The 19,234-nt window shown below is 38.8% G+C and overlaps 1 protein-coding gene and 1 long non-coding RNA gene across 12 annotated transcripts in view; one reads left to right on the top strand and one right to left on the bottom strand.

Moving 5' to 3' along the window:
• MCOLN3 (mucolipin TRP cation channel 3) overlaps positions 1 to 18,736 on the top strand; it is a 38,082-nt gene extending 19,346 nt beyond the window's left edge. For all 5 annotated transcript variants that reach the window (XM_064282179.1, XM_064282177.1, XM_064282178.1 and 2 more), the window contains 7 exons: positions 1,183 to 1,282; positions 4,664 to 4,776; positions 4,860 to 5,009; positions 8,872 to 8,973; positions 9,079 to 9,201; positions 11,094 to 11,300; positions 12,968 to 18,736. In XM_064282179.1, coding sequence (XP_064138249.1) covers positions 1,183 to 1,282; positions 4,664 to 4,776; positions 4,860 to 5,009; positions 8,872 to 8,973; positions 9,079 to 9,201; positions 11,094 to 11,300; positions 12,968 to 13,102 — 930 coding nt within the window. In that variant the 3' untranslated portion in view covers positions 13,103 to 18,736. The remainder of the gene's footprint in view (positions 1 to 1,182; positions 1,283 to 4,663; positions 4,777 to 4,859; positions 5,010 to 8,871; positions 8,974 to 9,078; positions 9,202 to 11,093; positions 11,301 to 12,967) is intronic.
• Positions 1 to 19,234, bottom strand: part of LOC111750988 (uncharacterized) — a 38,087-nt gene that overhangs the window by 4,042 nt on the left and 14,811 nt on the right. For 4 of the 7 annotated variants that reach the window (XR_010321423.1, XR_010321428.1, XR_010321426.1 and 1 more), the window contains one exon: positions 5,742 to 5,946. The exons of 2 other annotated variants lie outside the window; for them this stretch is intronic. This is a non-coding gene — a long non-coding RNA (uncharacterized LOC111750988). The remainder of the gene's footprint in view (positions 1 to 5,741; positions 5,947 to 19,234) is intronic. One more of the 7 variants, XR_010321427.1, reaches the window with a different exon arrangement.

Below are 19,234 nucleotides of genomic sequence, written 5' to 3'. Positions count from 1 at the left end.
GTTAAGTGCTATGGCTGCTAACCAAAGGGTGGGCAGTTCGAATCCACCAGGTGCTCCTTGGAAACTCTATGGGACAGTTCTACTCTGTCCTATAGGGTCGCTATGAGTCGGAATCGACTCGACAGCACTGGGTTTTAATATGGAGTGGGGCATGCATTTGATGTTCAGAACAGTTCCTTAAAAGACACAATAATATTAAAGATTTGAATACTTTGTTGTTCAGTAATCAGGCTTTATAGGATGCTGAGTGTGCTTTGCTTCAGAACCTGAGCGAGGAGGCAGAAAAAAAATGGACTGATTTTATGGCCTTGCCTTCTCTGTCCTTGCACGGGGAAAGGCGAGGGGGAGTAGGGGGAGAGAACAGCAGAAGGACGATGGAAGGTGTTCTGGAGTAGCTTTGTCCTGCTTGGTGCCTGATGTAGAAACAGAATAGCCTTCCTGAGGTCCTCAAATGTTTATCCTCAAAGCTAGACATGGCTTTGACTCCCCGTTATCAATGTCTTTTGTAATTCACGTGGTGCTAGAGCGACTAAGAACTCTAAACCCAGAATGAGAGTCAAAAAAGCTCCATCTGAAATGTCTCAAGACTGAAATAATGCACATCTGCATTACAGTACTATTAAACATCCATCCCCAACTGAGGTCCTGCTAGGAGTTGGGGAAAAGAACAGTTGTGCCAGCTCTAGCTCATATCAGAAGGGCATCTAGAGGTAGCTAGCATGGTAAGGAGGGGAAAGTACTCCTATTTTATAAGTTATTCCAGGGCTTGAATACTATTTTAAGAAACATGAGTCTTTAGAGATGGAAAGGTCACTATAGAAGATAAAGTTTAACCCTCTTATTGCACAGAGAGATAAAGGGAACTTCTCAAGCTTGAACAGAGTTAGTAACAGGTTGGGGATGAGAATTTGGGTCTCCTGTCACCTTGAAGGAGCCCTGGTAGTGCAATGGTTAAGAGCTCAGCTTCTAAATAATAGGTTGGCAGTTCAAATCCACCAGCAGCCCCTTGGAGGCCCTATAGTGCAGTTCTACTCTGTCCAAAAGGGTCACTATGAGTCTGAATCAATTTGAATGGCAACGGGTTTATGGGTCCCCATGAAAGGATTGCTTTTTAGTTAACACATAGAAGAATCTTGGCTTAAAAAACAATAGATATTTTTATCTATTTTCTGTTCTTTACAGATAACATTTGACAACAAGGCCCATAGTGGAAGAATTAAAATAAGTTTAGATAATGACATTGCCATCAGAGAATGTAAAGACTGGCATGTATCTGGATCAAGTAAGTGATAAACTTGATTAGTTTTCAGAATGATTATTAAATAATATAAAATGGTTATTAAATTACCACCCCTAGGATATGTGTCAACCGCTTGTCTGTCAGTTTGTCATACCGTGAGGCTTGTATGTTGCTGTGATGCTGGAAGCTATGCCGCTGGTATTTCAGTTACCAAAAACCTATGGTAGACAGGTTTCAGCGGAGCTTCCAGACAAAGACAGACTAGGAAGAAGGACCTGATAGCCTACTTCTAAAAAAATTGCCAGTGAAAACCTTATGAATAGTAGCAGAACATTGTCTGATAATAGTGCCAGAAGATGAGCCCCTCAGGTTGGAAAGCACTCAAAATATGACTGGGGAAGAGCTGCCTGCTCAAAGTAGAGTCAACCTTAATGATGTGGATGGAGTCTAGCTTTCAGGACCTTCATTGCTGATGTGGCATGACTCAAAATGAGAAGAAACAGCAGCAAACATCCATTAATAATTGGAACATGGAATGTACGAAGTATGAATCTAGGAAAATTAGAAGTTGTCAAAAATGAAATGGAACACTTGAAGACAGACATCCTAGGCATTAGTGAGCTGAGATGGGCTGGTAGTGCCATTTTGAATAGGACAATCATATGGTCTACTATGCTGGGAATAACAAATTGAAGAGAAATGGTATAGCATTCATTGTCAAAGAGAACATTTCAATATCTATCCTGAAGTACAACACTGTCAGTGATAGGATAATATCCACATGCCTACAAGAAAAAAAAAAAAGAAGGACCAGTTAAAATGACTATTATTCAAATTTATACAGCAACCACTAATGCCAAACATGAAGACATTGAAGATTTTTACCAACTTCTACGGTCTGAAATTGATCAAATGTGCAACGAAGATGCACTGATAATTACTTTGAATTGGCATGCAAGGTTGGAAATGAAGAAGAATTGGTAGTTGGAAAATATGGCCTTGGTGATAGAATGATGGTGGAGATCACATAATAGAGTTTTGCAAGACCAATGACTTATTTGTTGCGAATACCTTTTTCAACAACATAAATGGTGACTCTACACATGGATGTCACTGGATGGAATACACAGGAATCAAATCGACTACATCTGTGGAAAGAAATGATGGAGAAGTTCAATATCATCAGTCAAAACAAGGCCAGGGGCCAACGAGGGAATAGACCATCAATTTCTCATATACAAGTTCAAGTTGAAAGTGAAGAAAATTAAAACAAATCCATGAGAGCCAAACTATGACCTTGAGTATATCCCACTTGAATTTGGAGAACATCTCAAGAATAGATTGACGCATTGAACACTGATGATGGAAGACCAGACGAGTTGTGGAATGACATTAAGGACACCATACATGAAGAAAGCAAAAGATCATTAAAGAAAACAGGAAAGAAAGAAAAGAACAAAATGGGTGTCAGAAGAGACTCTGAAATTTGCTCTTGAACATAGAGTAGCTAAAGCGAATGAATGGAAGACATGATCACATAAAAGAGCTAAACAGAAGATTTCAAAGGGCAGTTTGAGAAAAGAAAGTAAAGTATTATAATGAAATGTGCAAAGAACTGGAGTTAGAAAACTAAAAGGGAAGAACATGCTTAGCATTTCTCAAGCTGAAAGAACTGAAGAAAAAAACTCAAGCCTTGAGTTGCAATATTGAAGGATTCTATGGGGAAAATACTAAACAACACAGGAGGCATCAAAAGAAGATAGAAGGAATACACAAGAGTCACTGTACCAAAAAGAATTGGTCGATGTTCACCTAATTCAGGAGGTAGCATATGATCAAGAACTGATGGTACTGAAGGAAGAAATTCAAGCTGCACTGAAGGCATTAGTGAAAAACAAGGCTCCAGGAATTGATGGAATACCAACTGAAATGTTTCGGCAAACAGATGCAATGTTGGAAGTGCTCACTCATCTATGCCAAGAAATTTGGAAGACAACTTCCTGGCCAACCAGCTGGAAGAGATCCATATTAGTGCCCATTCCAAAGAAAGGCGATCCAACAGAATGCAGAAATTATCAAACAATATCATTACTATCACTCGCAAGTAAAATTTTGCTAAGATAGTTCAAAAACAGTTGCAGCAGTACATGGACAAGGAACTGCCAGAAATTCAAGTCAGATTTAGAAGAAGACATGGAACAAAGGATATCATTGGCTGAATGATATCCTAGAAAACAAAGTATACCAGAAAGATATTTACTGGTGTTCTACTGACTATGCAAAGACATTTGACTTTGTGGATCATATCAAATTATAGATAACATTGGGAAGAACAGGAATTCCAGAATACTTAATTGTGCTCTTGAGGAACCTGTACATAGACCAAGAGTCAGTCATTTGAACAGAACAAGGGGATACTCTGCAGTTTAAAGTCAAGAAAGGTGTGTGTCAGGGTTGTATCCTTTCACCATGATTATTCAATCTGCATGCTGAGCAAATAATCCAAGAAGTGGGACTATATGAAGAAGAACTTAGCATCAGGATTGGAGGAAGACTCATTAATAACCTGCAATATGCAGATCACACAGCCTTGCTTGCTAAAAGCAAAGACAGCTTAAGGCACTTACTGATGAAGATCAAAGATGAAGATCAAAACCTTCAGTATGGATTACACCTCAACATAAAGAAAACCCAAGTCATCACAACTGGACTAATAAGCAACATCATAATAAATAAAGAAAATACTGAAGTTGTCAAGGATTTCATTTTACTTGGATCCACAATCACCACCCATGGAGCTGCAGTCAGGAAATCAAACGTTTTACATTCGGCAAATCTGCTGCAAAAGACCTTTTTAAAGTGTTGGAAAGCGAAGATGTCACTTTGAGGACCAAAGGTGCTCCTGACCCAAGCCATGGTATTTTCATTTGCCTGATATGCATGCAAAAGCTGGACAATGAATAAGGAAGACTGAAGAAGAATTGATGCCTTTGGGTTACAGTGTTGGTGAAGAATATTGAACATACCATGGACTGCCAAAAGAATGAACAAATCTGTCTTGGAAGAAGTACAACCAGAATGCTCCTTAGAAGGGAGGCTGGTGAGACTTCTTCTCAGGTAATTTGGACATGATATCAGGAGGAACCAATCCCTGGAGGACATCATGCTTGGTAAAGTAGAGGGTCAGCAAAAAAGGGGAAGATCCCCCAGTGAGATGGATTGACACAGTGGCTGCAATAATGGGCTCAAACATAGCAAATGATTGTGAGGATGGTGCAGGACTGGGCAGTGTTTCGTTCTGTTGTACCTAGGGTTGCTATGAGTCAGAATCAACTCAGCAGCACCTAACAACAGACTAAGGAAAAAAAGGAGACATCACTGTATTAATGCCCTGCTACATAAACAAGTAATCTTTCCTTCCAGTTCAGAAGAACACTCACTACATGATGATCTTTGATGCCTTTGTCATCCTGACGTGCTTGGCTTCGCTAATCCTCTGTGTTCGGTCTGTTATTAGAGGACTTCAGCTTCAGCAGGTAGGGATTGTTGCTTTCTAAATGCTACTGTCATTTTGATTGACAGAGAAATTCACTGTGGCTCTCCTCTCTTTCCCCTAAAGGAATTTGTCAATTTTTTCCTCCTTCATTATAAGAAGGAAGTTTCTGTTTCTGATCAAATGGAATTTGTCAATGGATGGTACATTATGATTATTATTAGTGATATATTGACAATCATTGGATCAATTCTGAAAATGGAAATCCAAGCTAAGGTAAAATTTCCTCCTTTTCATGCCATCTTTGCTATCAGATTTGCATTAATAATAATTTATTTTTCCAGAATCTAAGAATTTTCAGAGTAAATGATTTCTTCCACGCCTTTTATTGAGTAAACTTGAAAATCAGTAACAGTAATTTTCTTAAATCTGGCCTGGAAGTCTCTTTGGCAGAGTTTTTCAAAGGATAATCCACAAACCACTGCATTGGGATCTTTTGGGTGCCTGGTAAAAATGGCCCACGCTAGACATACTGAATGAGAACTCTGGGATTGGGGTCTATTAATTTTTATATCCCTTACGGATTTTTTTTTTTACAGATACCAAAGTAACTAAGGTGAAAAGTTTATTTACTCTTACAAGAAATGATAGAATCTCAACACAAATAGAGTAGAGCCAGAGAGGAATGTGAAGTCAATATACTATCGTGCTTGTAATTGTTTCCTTTGTCAATTCAGTGTAAGAATGTTCCCATCTTCTCACTTTTTCCATTGGTGTGATGCTTCGAGGTTATCCATTTTAAGACTAACCTAGCTTAGAAATCAGCTCTCTCTCAAAACAAAAGATCAAACAAGCAAAACTAATCACGTTTCTTGCTCGTGTTCTCAGCCTTGACTGCCACTGAGCATGAGCATCAATCACCTGGGGAGGCTGTTATAATTCAGATCCTTATACAGAGACCTCACAATGCAATGACCCATATAAGATAGGAGCTTATTCGTCTCTTACATAATAGTCACAAGAAAGAGTAGCTGGAGGCAATCAATTTTCAGGGGTTGGATTTTCCAAGTTGGTGAGTGGCTCGGCTTCACACAGTTATTCACGTACCCAAGTTCTTCCTGTCTTGTTCTTCTGCCAGTCCTCTTTAAGGACTCTCCCAGACTGCGTGCTTGAAGCCTGGTCACCTCTTAAACAGGGTGCCTCTTAAACATGCCTGTGGGAAGGGAAAACATGGTGTGGTACATGCTTTCCAAGTCTTATAGTCTCTTTCCTCATGAGAGTAGCAGACGTCACTTCTGTTCACATCGCATTGAGAGAACTTAGTCACATCTAACTGCAAGGGGAAGTAGGGAATGCAGCCCAGGCCTGTGCCTAGGCAGAAGAGGATAGCTTTAGGTCGACATGGAACAGCTTCTACCACATGTGGTGATAGTATGTATCACTGTAAGAGACTTTTATCTTTAAACAAACAAAAAAAAGGGAGTAAGGGAAATATTTGCAGCAAATTTTTGCTTTGACCTACCTCAACTGTCATTAACCTCAAGGAATCTTTAATGGTATCCAACAATTTTTCTACATTTTTCTCAACCATTTACTCTCCCTGTCTCATAGATGTCTATTTCTTCTGTTTTCCTCTCAAACCTTTAATACCCCATTTCATCCTAACTTTCAACAATGACCTTACTTCCTATTTCAAAGGAACAATAGGGGAAAAAAAAGAAACAGAAATTCTACCAAGTCCTACCTGATTTATCTACTACCAGCGTCAATGCCCATATACTCTGCCTTCTCTCCTGTTACTATGGATATGTTATTTAGGCTACTATCTGAGGCCAACTCCTCCACTCACCTACCAGATGTTATGCCCGCTTGCTTACTTGAGATCACAGCTCCAGCTAGTCTCCTTTCCTGCATCATTGGTTTCCCTCTCTTCTCTAGGTAATTCCCATTAGCATGTTTTCTGTCCCTTTTAAAAAGATAAAATCTCTACCCTATCTCTCCCCCTAACCAGCTACTCTTTATATAGCAAAAACCCTCAAAAGATTAGTGTCTTAGTTATCTAGGGTTGCTATAATAGAGATACCACAAGTGGATAGCTTTAACAAACAGAAATTTATTTTTTCACAGTTTAGGAGGCTAGAAGCCTGAATTCAGAGTGCCAGCTCTAAGGGAAGGCCTTTTCTCTCTGTCAGCTCTAGAGGAAGTTTCTGGTCTTTTCTGAGCTTCTGCTCCTGGACTATCTTCATGTGGCTTGGCATCTCTCTTCCCCTATTTCTGCTTCTCTCACTTCCTTGTTTAATCTCTTCTATGACTCAAGGGCACTGGGTTTGTTTTTTTTTTCCGTTTATATGTCAAAAAAGATTGATTTAAGATATATATACTAATCCTGGCTCATTAGCATAACAAAGACAACTCATTCCCAAATGGGATTATAACCACAGGCATAGAAGTTAGGATTTACAACACATATTTTGGGGGGACACAATTCAACCTATAACAAGTAGTTAATCTTGTTTCTGATTTTACTCTTCCCATTCTCTCTTATATCTGCTCCAATCAGGCTGTCAATTCCATTCTCTGGAAAGCATTTTTGTCAAGGTTCCCAATGAGCTCCATGCTACTAAAACCAACAATCAATTATTTATCCTCATCTTGACCAATCAGCAGTTTTTAACACCGTTGCTCATACCCTCTTTGTTTAAGCATTTTTTTTTTTTTTCACTTGGTAGCCACACTAACCTGTTTATTCTCTTAGACTACTGGCAATTCTTCTGAGTTTCCTTTGCTAGTTCCTCATCTCTGCAATCTCTGAAGGTGACTATTTCTAGGCGCAATGCTTGGACTTCTCTTTTCTACCTACACTCACTCTCTTAGTGATCTCATTGTGTCCCATGACTCTAGATAGTACCCATATGACAGTGATTCCCAAATCTGTATCTCCAGCTTGAAATTCTTCCCTCAGATATACAACTATCTTTTCCATGTTTCCACGTGGGTCTCTACTCAGCCTCTCAAATGTAACGTATCTAAAACAAAACTCCTAGAGTCTCCACCTCCACAGTCCAAACTTGCTTCTCCCAGAGCCTTTGTAATTTCAGTTAATGACAACTCTCTTCAGTTTTTTATGATTCATCCTTGACTCCTGTCTTTCTCTAATCTCCCCTTCCGCATGTCTAATCCAAAAGGAAGTACCCTTGGTGAAAAATCACCTCATCCGTCAGCCATTACCAGGTTCATTCCAAGCCACTATCAGCTCTCACCTGTAATAATACCTCCTCACAATAGCCTCCTCACTTGTCTTCCCACTGTCACCCTCAGGACTCCACAATTTGCTCTGAACCATTGCAGCCAATGTTCAAAGCTCTTGAATCTTCCCAACACATTCAGAGTAAAAGACATAGCTGTTAAAGTAACCAGGTGGTCCTATACTAACTGCCTCCCTTTCTTCTGTGACCTCATACTCGTCCCGTCGCTCATGCTGTCCAGCCAGACTTGCGGTCTCGCCAGTTACTCTCCTGCCTCAGAGCATTTGCACTTGCTGGTCCTTGTGCTTGGAGAACTCTTCTCTTAGTTTTTTGCTTGACTTGCTTCCTCACTTTTCAGTGAGCCCTTCCCTGGTCACTTTACGTAAAATTGCAACCCCATGCCTATTTCCTGTTGCCTTCCCTGACTTTTCTTCTTAGTTCTTACCACCAACTAATGTACCAAAGTTTTTATTATTATTTTTTCTATTTTCTCTCCCTTCAGTAGAATATAAGACTCATGAGTGCAGGGATGTTTTCTATTTGGTCACTGTTTTATCCTTCAAAAACCAAAACCAAAACCAAACCCACTGCTGTCGAGTTAATTTCAACTCATAGTGACCCTATAGGACAGAATAGAACTGCCCATAGGGTTTCTGAGACTGTAAATCTTTACGGAAGCAGACTGCCACAACTTTCTCCCGTAGAGCATCTAATGGGTTTGAACTAGTCTTTCGGTTAGCAGCCAAGTGCTTTAACTACTGTGCCACCAGGGCTTCTTGTTTTATCCTTAGTACCTAGAAAAATGCCTGACCCATAGCTACTCAATAAATATTTCTTGCCTGAATGAATTTCTATTATATAATCTGATATCTTTTTTTCCCACTCTGTCTTAGAGTCTGACAAGTTATGATGTCTGTAGCATACTTCTTGGAACTTCTACCATGCTTGTGTGGCTTGGAGTCATCCGATACCTGGGGTTTTTTCAGAAGTACAATGTAAGGAATTCCACGGATCTCCATGTTGTTGGTATCTCTCTTTCGGTTATTGCACTGCTTAGCTGAAGGCCAAAGGGATTCTAATGACCTCTCTTGCTTTCCCAGCTCCTTATTCTGACCCTTCAGGCAGCACTGCCCAGTGTCATCAGGTTCTGCTGCTGTGCGGCTATGATTTATTTAGGCTATTGCTTCTGTGGATGGATTGTGCTGGGCCCTTACCATGATAAGGTACTGATAAACAACTTCTTTTCCTGTTTTTTTTTTTTTTTTTTTTAATAAGGTCTTAGAAGACGATCAGTGGCTTGGTATCCTTTTTTTGAATTTTTTTTTATTGAGATATGTATACATATATACCAAAACGTTTGTCATTTCAACATTTTTTACATGTCCGATTCAGTGGTCTTAATTACGTCCATCACGTTGTACAAACATCACCACTATCTGTTTCCAAATTTTTCCGTCCAGTTATCCTTTTTAAATGAACTTCTTTTGCTTTGTGATTTAGCCTTAAAATGTTGAAGGTAGTGTATCCGTTGCCATATTTATAAACTTGTGACCAAGCTGAGAGAACAGTTGAGTCACTAAACTGCCTCAAATCTTTTTTTAGAATATGGCAGATAACTAAATGCTTTTTACCACTATCAAAGTCACGTTTAGTCAATTTGATTCATCAGTGTATACTGTTGTTATTGTTGGTTGCTATGGAGTTGGCTCTGACTCAGAATGAAACGTTGCCCAGGTCTATGCCATCTTCACGATGGTTGGTATATTTAAGTCCATTGTTGCGCCTATTGTGTCAATCCATCTTGTGGAGGATTTCCCTCATTTTCACTGACCTCTCTACCAAGCATGATGCCCTTTTCTAGCAATTGTTCTTTCCTGATTATGTGTCCAAAGTAAGTCCTGTCATCCTTGCTTCTAAGAAGCATTCTGGTTCTATTTCTTCTAAGACCGATTTTTTCATTCTTTTGGAAGTCCACAGTATAGTCAATATTCTTTACCAACACCACAGTTCACATGTATGTTATATGTAGTGTTTTCACTGTCTAATTTTCAGAAGTAGATCACCAGGCCTTTCTTTCTAGTCCATCTTGGTCTGAAAGTTCCATTGAAACCATGGGTTACCCTGCTAGTATGTGAAATATTGGTGGCATAGCTTCCAGCATCACAGTAACATATAAGCCACCACAGTACGACCAACTAGATGGGGGGTCTACTCTATAAACTAGATCAGGCTATTTAGATAAGCCTTCTCAAAACGTGAGTTTGTAAAAAGTAGCATAGGGAGAAACTTGTAGACGATATTTGATTTTTTTTTTTAAACTAGAACTATAGTCTCAAGTAGGGGACATTGGTAGTTCAGTGATAGAGCTTTTGCCTTCCATGTGAGAGAGGTGGGTTCAGTTCCCAGCCAATGCATCTCACGTGCAGCCACCACCCATTATCAGTGGAAGCTTGTGTGTTGCTGTGATGCTAAACAGATTTCAGTGGAGCTTCCAGGCTAAGATGGACTAGGAAGAAAGGCCTGGTGATCTACTTCTGAAATCAGCCAGTGAAAACCCTGTGGATCACAGTGATCTGATCCGTAACTAATCATGGCGATGCTGCAGGACCAGGCAGTGTTTTGTTCTGTTGTGCACGGGACCACCATGAGTTGGGGGCTGACTCGGTGCCAGCTAATGACAACAACACTAGGCTCAAATATACCATTGTCTTAAAAGAAATAGACTTTAAAATGAGAAGTTTGGGCATGCGTGATTGGTAGCTGAGTATCTCTGCAGCAGTATTTCAAAGATCTTTTTCTCTTAAGTCAAAGGGAAGGATAAGACTTGACTCAGAAAGGCACTGAAGGTTCAGGCCGGCCCTTTCTGCCTTCGGTTCAGGCAGTTTCTGTTAAGGGAAGCATCAAGAAGGAGCTGCTTGTCCCAGGAAAAACAGTATACATGTCATGTGCCTGACAAAGCAAATGCTTGTGGTTACCTCAGTTATTCATTTGAAAGGGGTAACATGGGACATTGGATTCCATTATTTTTAATACGGCATCATGAACAAAGTCTCCAGTGGGAAGGAACGTGGATTAAAAGGAATTTTTTTCTCTCTCTTTTTTTTTTTTTTTCCAGTTCCGTTCTCTGAACGTGGTCTCCGAGTGCCTTTTCTCTCTGATAAATGGAGATGACATGTTTGCCACATTTGCAAAAATGCAGCAAAAAAGTTACTTGGTCTGGCTCTTCAGCAGAATATACCTCTACACATTCATCAGTCTCTTTATATACATGATTTTAAGCCTCTTCATTGCACTAATTACTGACACATATGAAACAATTAAGGTACGTTTATCAAGAGCTGTTAGTAGCAACATTCATCTAGAACTTGTATAAAAAAAAAAGAACTTGTATAGTGGCAGTAAAATATAGTATTTAAGCGGGAAAACTGATGGAATGTTCATTTCTTTGGGCTGAAGTTTGAGAAACAAGAAATTAAGGAGAAATAGAATTTCTAGAGTTTTGAAAGTTTGGTCTCTAAGTAACTGAGCTTTTTAACCTTTTATTAGAATTACATGAGTCAACAGTTATTCGTTAAGTAAAACAGGTGGTGTTTCAGTTCCCCAAAATTGTGTGGGGGAACTTTTAAAGTCCAATTTTCATAAAGAAACATTTGCCTCTGTATCTGAAGTGTGTTGTAACTGAACCCATTAATCTTTGTGAGGCCCTGCATGGTACAACACCAAGGGGCCCAGCCTCCAGAACAGTAGAGAGATTGATATGCTTGTGTGGCAAGTACTAGCTACGTATTCTTTCCACATTTAGAAATCTGATTTGAAAAGTGATTGTCATTCAATATGAGATCTTTTTAAAAATCAGTTTGAGCCCCTTGAGATATGGTAAACCAAAAACCTAACCCATTGCCATCGAGTCAATTCTGACTCATAGTGACACTAAAGGACAGAGTAGACCTGCCCCATAGGATTTCCAAGGAGCGCCTGGTGGATTCGAACTGTCGACCTTTTGGTTGGCAGCCGTAACACAACCACTACACCAACAGGGTTTCCTGAAATATGGTAAGGCAGAATAAATATCTCTATATATTTAAGTTTCTAATAACCTTATACTGTTACGTATGAAAGCGGGGTAGACACTTGGGACTTTTCTTTCTGTGCGTGAGGGGAAGATGAAACATGATGCCATGTGATTGGCTCCAAGGATAAAGAGAAGGCCATGGTTTAGAGTTAATAATTACGAATACCTTATTCATGAAGCCAGCGCCTGGCTTCATTTTTACTGAGCCAGATTTTAAGGACTGGCTGTTCCCCTCCTCTCCTTGGTATTTGCCTGGCAGGTGTGTGCTTTGGGTAACCAAGGCAACTGGAAAAGAATGTAGCTGTAACAGCCCAAATTCCTTCCCATAGTGCTCTCAAAACTCATCATCTTCAACTCTGCATGCTGAGGACCATATGTTATTTGAGGGTGACATCCAAGATCCCTAAGAGTAACATGAGTTGGCAACTTTTGATGACACAAACCTCAGACTCATATGATAGTATTTTAGATGTTAACCTTTTTCCATGGGCTCAGAGCACTTGCCAAATGGGTGAGCTAAGCTATTTATAATCCTTTCTGGTCAGGGCATGTCCTAGAGATCTTTAACCCTAAACTGATATAAATATGAGGCCCTTAAACAAACAAAAGAGGGACTCCAAAAGGATGTGCACGTTGGTAAGGTACGTGGGAAAGGCCATCAGACTTTTCTTCCAAAGCACCACTGGGTGGGTTGTGTTCAAACCATCAGCCTTTAGGTTAGTAATCCAGCACAAACCACTTGCACTACCTAGGGACCAACTTCCTACAGGCTACACCTCCCTGAAAATACTTGAAAGTGACTCAACTCTCCCTTGAGAAAGATCTCCTTATCTTGCCAAATGACCCATGTTGAATTTGGAATAAATCTGTTTTCAAGGTGCTTATTAATGACAGCTTTCTTTTACTTTTCTATATAGCATTACCAACAAAATGGCTTCCCAGAGACTGAACTTCGTACCTTTATATCAGAGTGCAAAGATCTACCCAACTCTGGAAAATACAGAGTAAACGGTGACCCTCCAGTATCTCTATTCTGCTGCTGTAAAAAGTAGCTATCAAGCTTATCTGTACTCTAAAGGAAAGTATAATGTGTAGCTGAATTGGGAGACTGTATGGATATTTTAAAATCAGATGCAGTATATTCAAAGACCAGCTATTATTTTGAGCTAACAGATATCTATATTTCACCTAGAACTGTATTTATATTTTAAAAAGTGGTTTTAACATCCTTTGCATCTTTATGCTGTTTGTTTAAAAATTTTTGATGAGGGGAGCTATTCTTGTTGATTCTTGTTATAGCTTGTCTCTTTTTGCTGATTTTGTTATAGCTTTAGGACGTGTTCTTTGTGCCCCCTTGGCTCTAGCTCTTACACTTTTGATCCCAGCTATTCTTTGGACTGTTGATTATATCAACAGTGGAAAACAATCCCTGGTCTGACAGTAACTTCAGACAACTCACTGACCCTGAGAAAGTGGAGATGGTTGCTGTATATCTACCCAACATTGCATTTAAAAATCTTGTCTTGAAGGACAGAGTAAGAAAAAAAAAAAAAAAAAAATCACTAACTTGTTGACCAGTTGTTGAACTGCTGTTTAGTTCTGCTCTTAGTTCTGGAGAGACAGCCCTGGTGACGCAGTGGTTAAGAGCTCAGCTGCTAACCAAAAAGTCGGCAGTTCAAATCCACTAACTGCTCCTTAGAAACCCTATGGGGCAGTTCTACTCTGTCCTATAGGATCATTGTGAGTTGGAATCAACCAGACGGCAAAGGGTTTAGTTCTGGAGAGGATCAGTCTTTCTGGTATTCATTTACAAATGTTTTCTTTCTTCCTTCAGTGTTAAAGTATAAAGTTGAAAGAGTATCTTATGGATGTATGAAAACTGAACCACAATACCAAATGCATGTTCAATGCAACGATGATCATTTTATTAGTACTTCTGTAGCTCTGTGAAAACTATGGGATGTACTATACCTTGTTTTGGTGTCCGGAGCTGTAGTTTTATGAGGAGAAGTTCTCTAGCTCACATTAAAAATATTTGGGAAAATAATTGTGTTCAAAGTTTAAAAATAAGTGGGCAATCTGTGCCTTAAAAAGATACAGAAACAATGTTCTTAGTCTCCCCTGCTAGTAGGCCGCTGAATGGAAGTTGCAGGGATCTTCACAGTATGAATCTTTGCGCTGTGTACTATTTATTAAAATAGAAACAATTCAATAATGTGCAATAAAAGTAGCCTCAACACAAACTCTTTTTTGGAAAGAAATTGATTTAAAAAAAAAATAATTTCTGGTTTTGTTTTAAGGGCTAAATGAAGATAAACTTGAGACACTGAAATCGTACTGATTAATCATAATAGTGATCACAATAATGACTTTACGTGTTGAAATCTGAGGTTTTGCAATGCGTATAAGTTATTTTTTGTAGTACCTGTGGCTTTTAAAGGAGCCCTGGTAGTGTAGTGGTTAAGAGCTGGACTGCTAACCAAAAGGTCAGCAGTTCGAATTCAACAGCCGCTCCTTGGAAACCCTGTGGGACACTTCTACTCTGTCCTATAGGGTCGCTATGAGTTGGAATCGACTCAACAGCCATCAGGTTTGGGGTTAGTGCTTTTAAAAAATGAAAGTAAATAAATAAACAACTAAGTTAGTCTTTTTCTGGCTTAGTTCTAACATTGTATCACAGTCATTTTTAGAACTGACTATAATACAATGTGAATTTTGAAATTCTGTTTATTACCTGAAGAATCCTTTTCTTTTCTCCTTGTGAGATTTTTAGACTAGCCACAATACTTCAATGGAAACGTGAAACCACTGACCCAGTGTTTGGCCAGGGTTTTGCTCTGCACTGAGGTCATTATATTTCTGCTGTGGAATTCTAGCCACTGGCATGGCACCTTCATGTCTCTCTCCTGATAGTCAAGCTTCCTTATTGTAGCAGGAGTCCGATAAGTTCCGTGATCTAATTTTTAGTAATGATGTCCACAAGAGAATAACTCTATTGTAATTTCCTGAAAGTGACACCACTAACTTTTTTTAACTGTCCCTAAACCTGTACAATGGCTTCATCTGGGTAGGCAGATAAATTATGAGCCTGTCATTTTAGTGCTCCCTGGTAGCATAGTGGTTAAGATCTACAGCTGCTCACCAAAAAGTTGGCAGTTCAAATCCACCAGGTGCTCTTTAGAAACCCTATGGGGCAGTTCTACTCTGTGCTATAGGTCACTATGAGTTGGAATCGACTCCATGGCAATGGGTTTTTTTTTTTTTTTTTTGCATGTACATAAAGAATATCAGGGTAATTGTAAGAAGGAATAGAGAATAGAAGTCATTTCTTCTCCCAGGATACACTGGCTTCTGTCTAGGAGAGCAAAGAGGAGATCAGGAATAGAATTTTATTGGTGGCGCTGATTTATCTGGAGGTCAGATTTTCTGTGCCCACTCCACCCTCAATGACTCTCAAGCTTGTGGGCATAAGAATCAGTGGGGGATCTGTTAAACGTGCAGGTTTCCAGATAATACCACCAGAGATTCTTATTTGTCAAGTTTTAGGAGGGGCCAGGAATCTGCATTTTTAGCAGGCACACAGAGTGACTGATGCAAGTGGCCAGGAACAGATAGATCCCTTTTGGGGGGCTTCAAATTAGAGACTTTTCATTAAGCTCAGGGTTCAGACTGGCCTTCTCTTTCTGATCACATTAGTCAAGAGAGAAACCCCAGGTAAGTGGGCTTATAGGCATCAACATGGACATTTTAGGATTTGTGTTGTCTGTTATAATTATTTTTAGGGGAACTTTGAGTTCTGCTGGTGCCACATTATTTTAAAGAATTCATACGTTTTATCACTTCAATAAAGCTTTAAAATACCTAATACATATATTGATTTTTCATCTTTTTTTTAAGCATACCATTTTTAAATTAAATTAATACATTCAAACAGAAATTATATTAGTTTCCTACTGAAGCTGTAACAAGTTATCCCAAATTTACTGGCTTAAAACAACACAAATTTATTTTCTTATACTTCTGGAGGTCCGAAGCCAAAATGAGTCTTATAAGGCTAAACTTAGGGTATGAGCAGGGCTGTTTTTTTCTGAAGACTCCAAGAGAAAATCCATTTCTTAACTCTTCCAGCTAGAGAGAGGGTGCCAGCATTCCTTGGCTGTGGCCACATCACTCCAATCTCTTATTTCCATCATCACATTGCCCTGTCCTCTCTGCTCTCCTGCCTCCATTTTATAGTAACTCTTGTGATTACATTGGACTCACCCAGATAATCCAGGATAATCTCCCATCTCAAGATCCTTAATTTAATCACATCTGTAAAGTCCCTTTTACCATGTAAGGTAACACATTCACAGGTCCAGGGATTAATATGGGGGCATCTTTGGGAGGCCATTATTTACCCTATCACAGAGATTTTAATGACCCAAGGAATATTGGTAATGACATTTTATAATGAGTAGGTTTCATGGTATAATTAAATAATTATATGGTAAAATAAATAGTTACCACTCATTGAACACTTTGAATCTTGAGCAGTTCTACTCTGTCATATAGGATCCCTAGGAGTTGGAGTCAACTTGATGGTACACAACTACATTGTATACGCACATTCAGATTTACTAGGAGATGTGAAAAAATGTGAAATTTTTCCAAAGGAGATGCCAAATTAAGCTTCTGTCAGCTGTTTCTGAGAGTTTCATTGTTTTTACAACCTTGCAAGTGTTTGATATTATCAGACTTTTCAAATGTTAGCCAATCCGATAGGTAACACATTGTAATTCTAATGTACATTTCCCTGATTTCTAAGCTGCTTAGTGTCTTTTTATTTACTTATTGGCCATTGAAGTTCTCTTGAGTAATGTGCTTATTCAGTATCTTTGTCCATTTTTCCATTGAATTGTCTTTTTCTTAGAGAGTTACAGAAGTCCTTTACACATTTTGGGTATTACTCCTCTGTCAGTTACATGTCCCACAAATATCTTCTCTCAGATTGTGCAGTTTTTACTCTCTTTATGGTGGTTTTTGATGCATAAGATTCTTAATTTTAATGTAGTCTTATTAATATTTTCCTTTAAGTTTTGTGATTTTTGTCCTTGTTTAAGAAACCCTCCCCAACCCTGAGGTCATGAAGACTTCCTTTTTTGATATTTCTAAGAAGTTTATAGTTGCCTTCACATTTAGTTTTTTTAATCTACATAGGATTTAATTTTGTGTACAGTGTGAGGTAGGTGCCTAATTTAATGTTTTGTATTACTACCATTTATTAAAGAGTCCATCCTTTCCCTACCTACATGCATGACTATCTTTATTTTAGTAAAGGTCTGTATAAGTATATGTCTGTTTCTGGGCTATCTATTGTATGTTGCTGCACTGATACTATATTAATTACTATAGACATAATATACCTTTTTATCTGATAGGGAAAATTCCTCTACCTTGTCATTTGTTTTTCTTTACGAGTAACTTAACAATTCTTGGTCCTTAGCATTTCTATACATATTTTAGAATCATCTTATTAAGCTGATTTAAAAAAAAAAAAAAAAAAAAGCCTGGTAACATTTTGATTGCAATGCCTTGAATCTGTAGGTCAATTTAGGGACAACTGGCATCTTTACAATACTGATTCTTCCAATTCATAAACATGGAAGATGTCTCCCTTTATTTAGTCATATTCAATGCCTTTTAATAAAGTGTTACAATTATCTCCAGTAAGTCTTTTTAGATGTATTCCTTTTTAAAAAAATTTATTTGCCAACTCATTTTTGCTGATATATGGAAGTGCAACAGACTTTATATATTGATTTTGTGTCCAGCTGTTTTGCAAAATTAAACTATCCTGTTGATTGTAATAATTTACCTGTCGATTTCTTTGAATTTTTATGTATATAATCAACACCTGCACATAATGACAAAATTTCTGATTTTTTATAAGAAAGTAGACAAGCTCATTACCAATGAAGTGGGGAAGTATATTTTGCTTATAGTGGAAAGAACTGCTGAATTACATGGCAAATGGTATGGGTGTATAATTTTATAAGGGGAATGAATGAAGAGTTCTGAAACAATAATCCAATCTATTATGACAATTATCTGGTTACTTTTAAGATCTCCTCTTTGTCTTTTGTATTTTCTCATTTCATTATGAGGAGTCCAAGTGTAGTTTTTGTTGCTGTTGTTCTTGTTGTTAATCTTGCTCTGGGTTTGTTGGAACCCTTCAATCTGAGGATTACTTTTCATCAGTTCTGGAAAATTCTCAGCTGTTATCTCTTCAAATATTGTCTATGCCCCATTCCCTCTTTAGTCTTTTAGTGAGACTCTGATTAGACAAATTTTTCACTTTATTCTCCATGTATCTTAATGGTTTTCCATATTTCCCATCACTTTGCCTCTCTGTGCTGCTACAGATTGTTAAGTACTATGGAGGAAAATACTGGGAGGAACAGGGAGAAGGGAGTATTGGGGAGTGTCTTAGGTCTGGTTTTCTAGAGAAGCAGAACCAGTGAAACATATATATGTAAATATAGAGAGAGATTTAATTCAAGGAAATGGCTCATGCAGTTATGGCAGCCAGCAAATCCCCAAATCGATGGGTCAGGTGTCCGGCTGGAGGCTTCTCCTGACTCACCTGACTGCAGGGGCTGATGAACGCAAAATCTACAGGTCAGGTGGCAGGCTGCTGTCTCACATCCCAAGAACTGGAGGTCAGATGATGAATCGGATGCATATCCAGAGCAAGGCAGCGAGAGAGAGCCTTGCTGGAACATCCATTTATATATGGGAGGCAGGCCACACCCCCAAGGAAACTCCCTTTCAGCTGGTCTCCTGCTCATAGCAGATCTCATCATGGAGATGATTATATCAGATCTCACCATAGGGATGATTATATTACATTATGGAAGATCAGCCAGTCCAACGTCTGGCAAACCACCGAGAATCACAGCATAGCCAAGTTGACACATAACATTAACCATCACAGGAGGGATTGCAATTTTAAATAGTAGAGTCAGGAAGGCTTCATTAAGAGAGTAATATTTGAGTCGACGTCAAGAAGCAGTGGGCTCATTTGCTTAAAAAGATCTCAAAGTAAAAATTGACAGTACTTTTAAGTAGAAAACTAGAAATGCCATTATAATCAGGTAAATGGAGGCACAAGTGTAAATAAAGCTTTTTCTGGGTTTGCATGC

Source organism: Loxodonta africana, chromosome 3 (genome assembly GCF_030014295.1).
Source record: "Loxodonta africana isolate mLoxAfr1 chromosome 3, mLoxAfr1.hap2, whole genome shotgun sequence".
In the NCBI taxonomy this organism is placed as follows: Eukaryota; Metazoa; Chordata; class Mammalia; order Proboscidea; family Elephantidae; genus Loxodonta; species Loxodonta africana.
The sequence above is the reverse complement of the archived record's forward strand: the minus strand, read 5'-3'. Positions and strand labels throughout refer to the sequence as shown.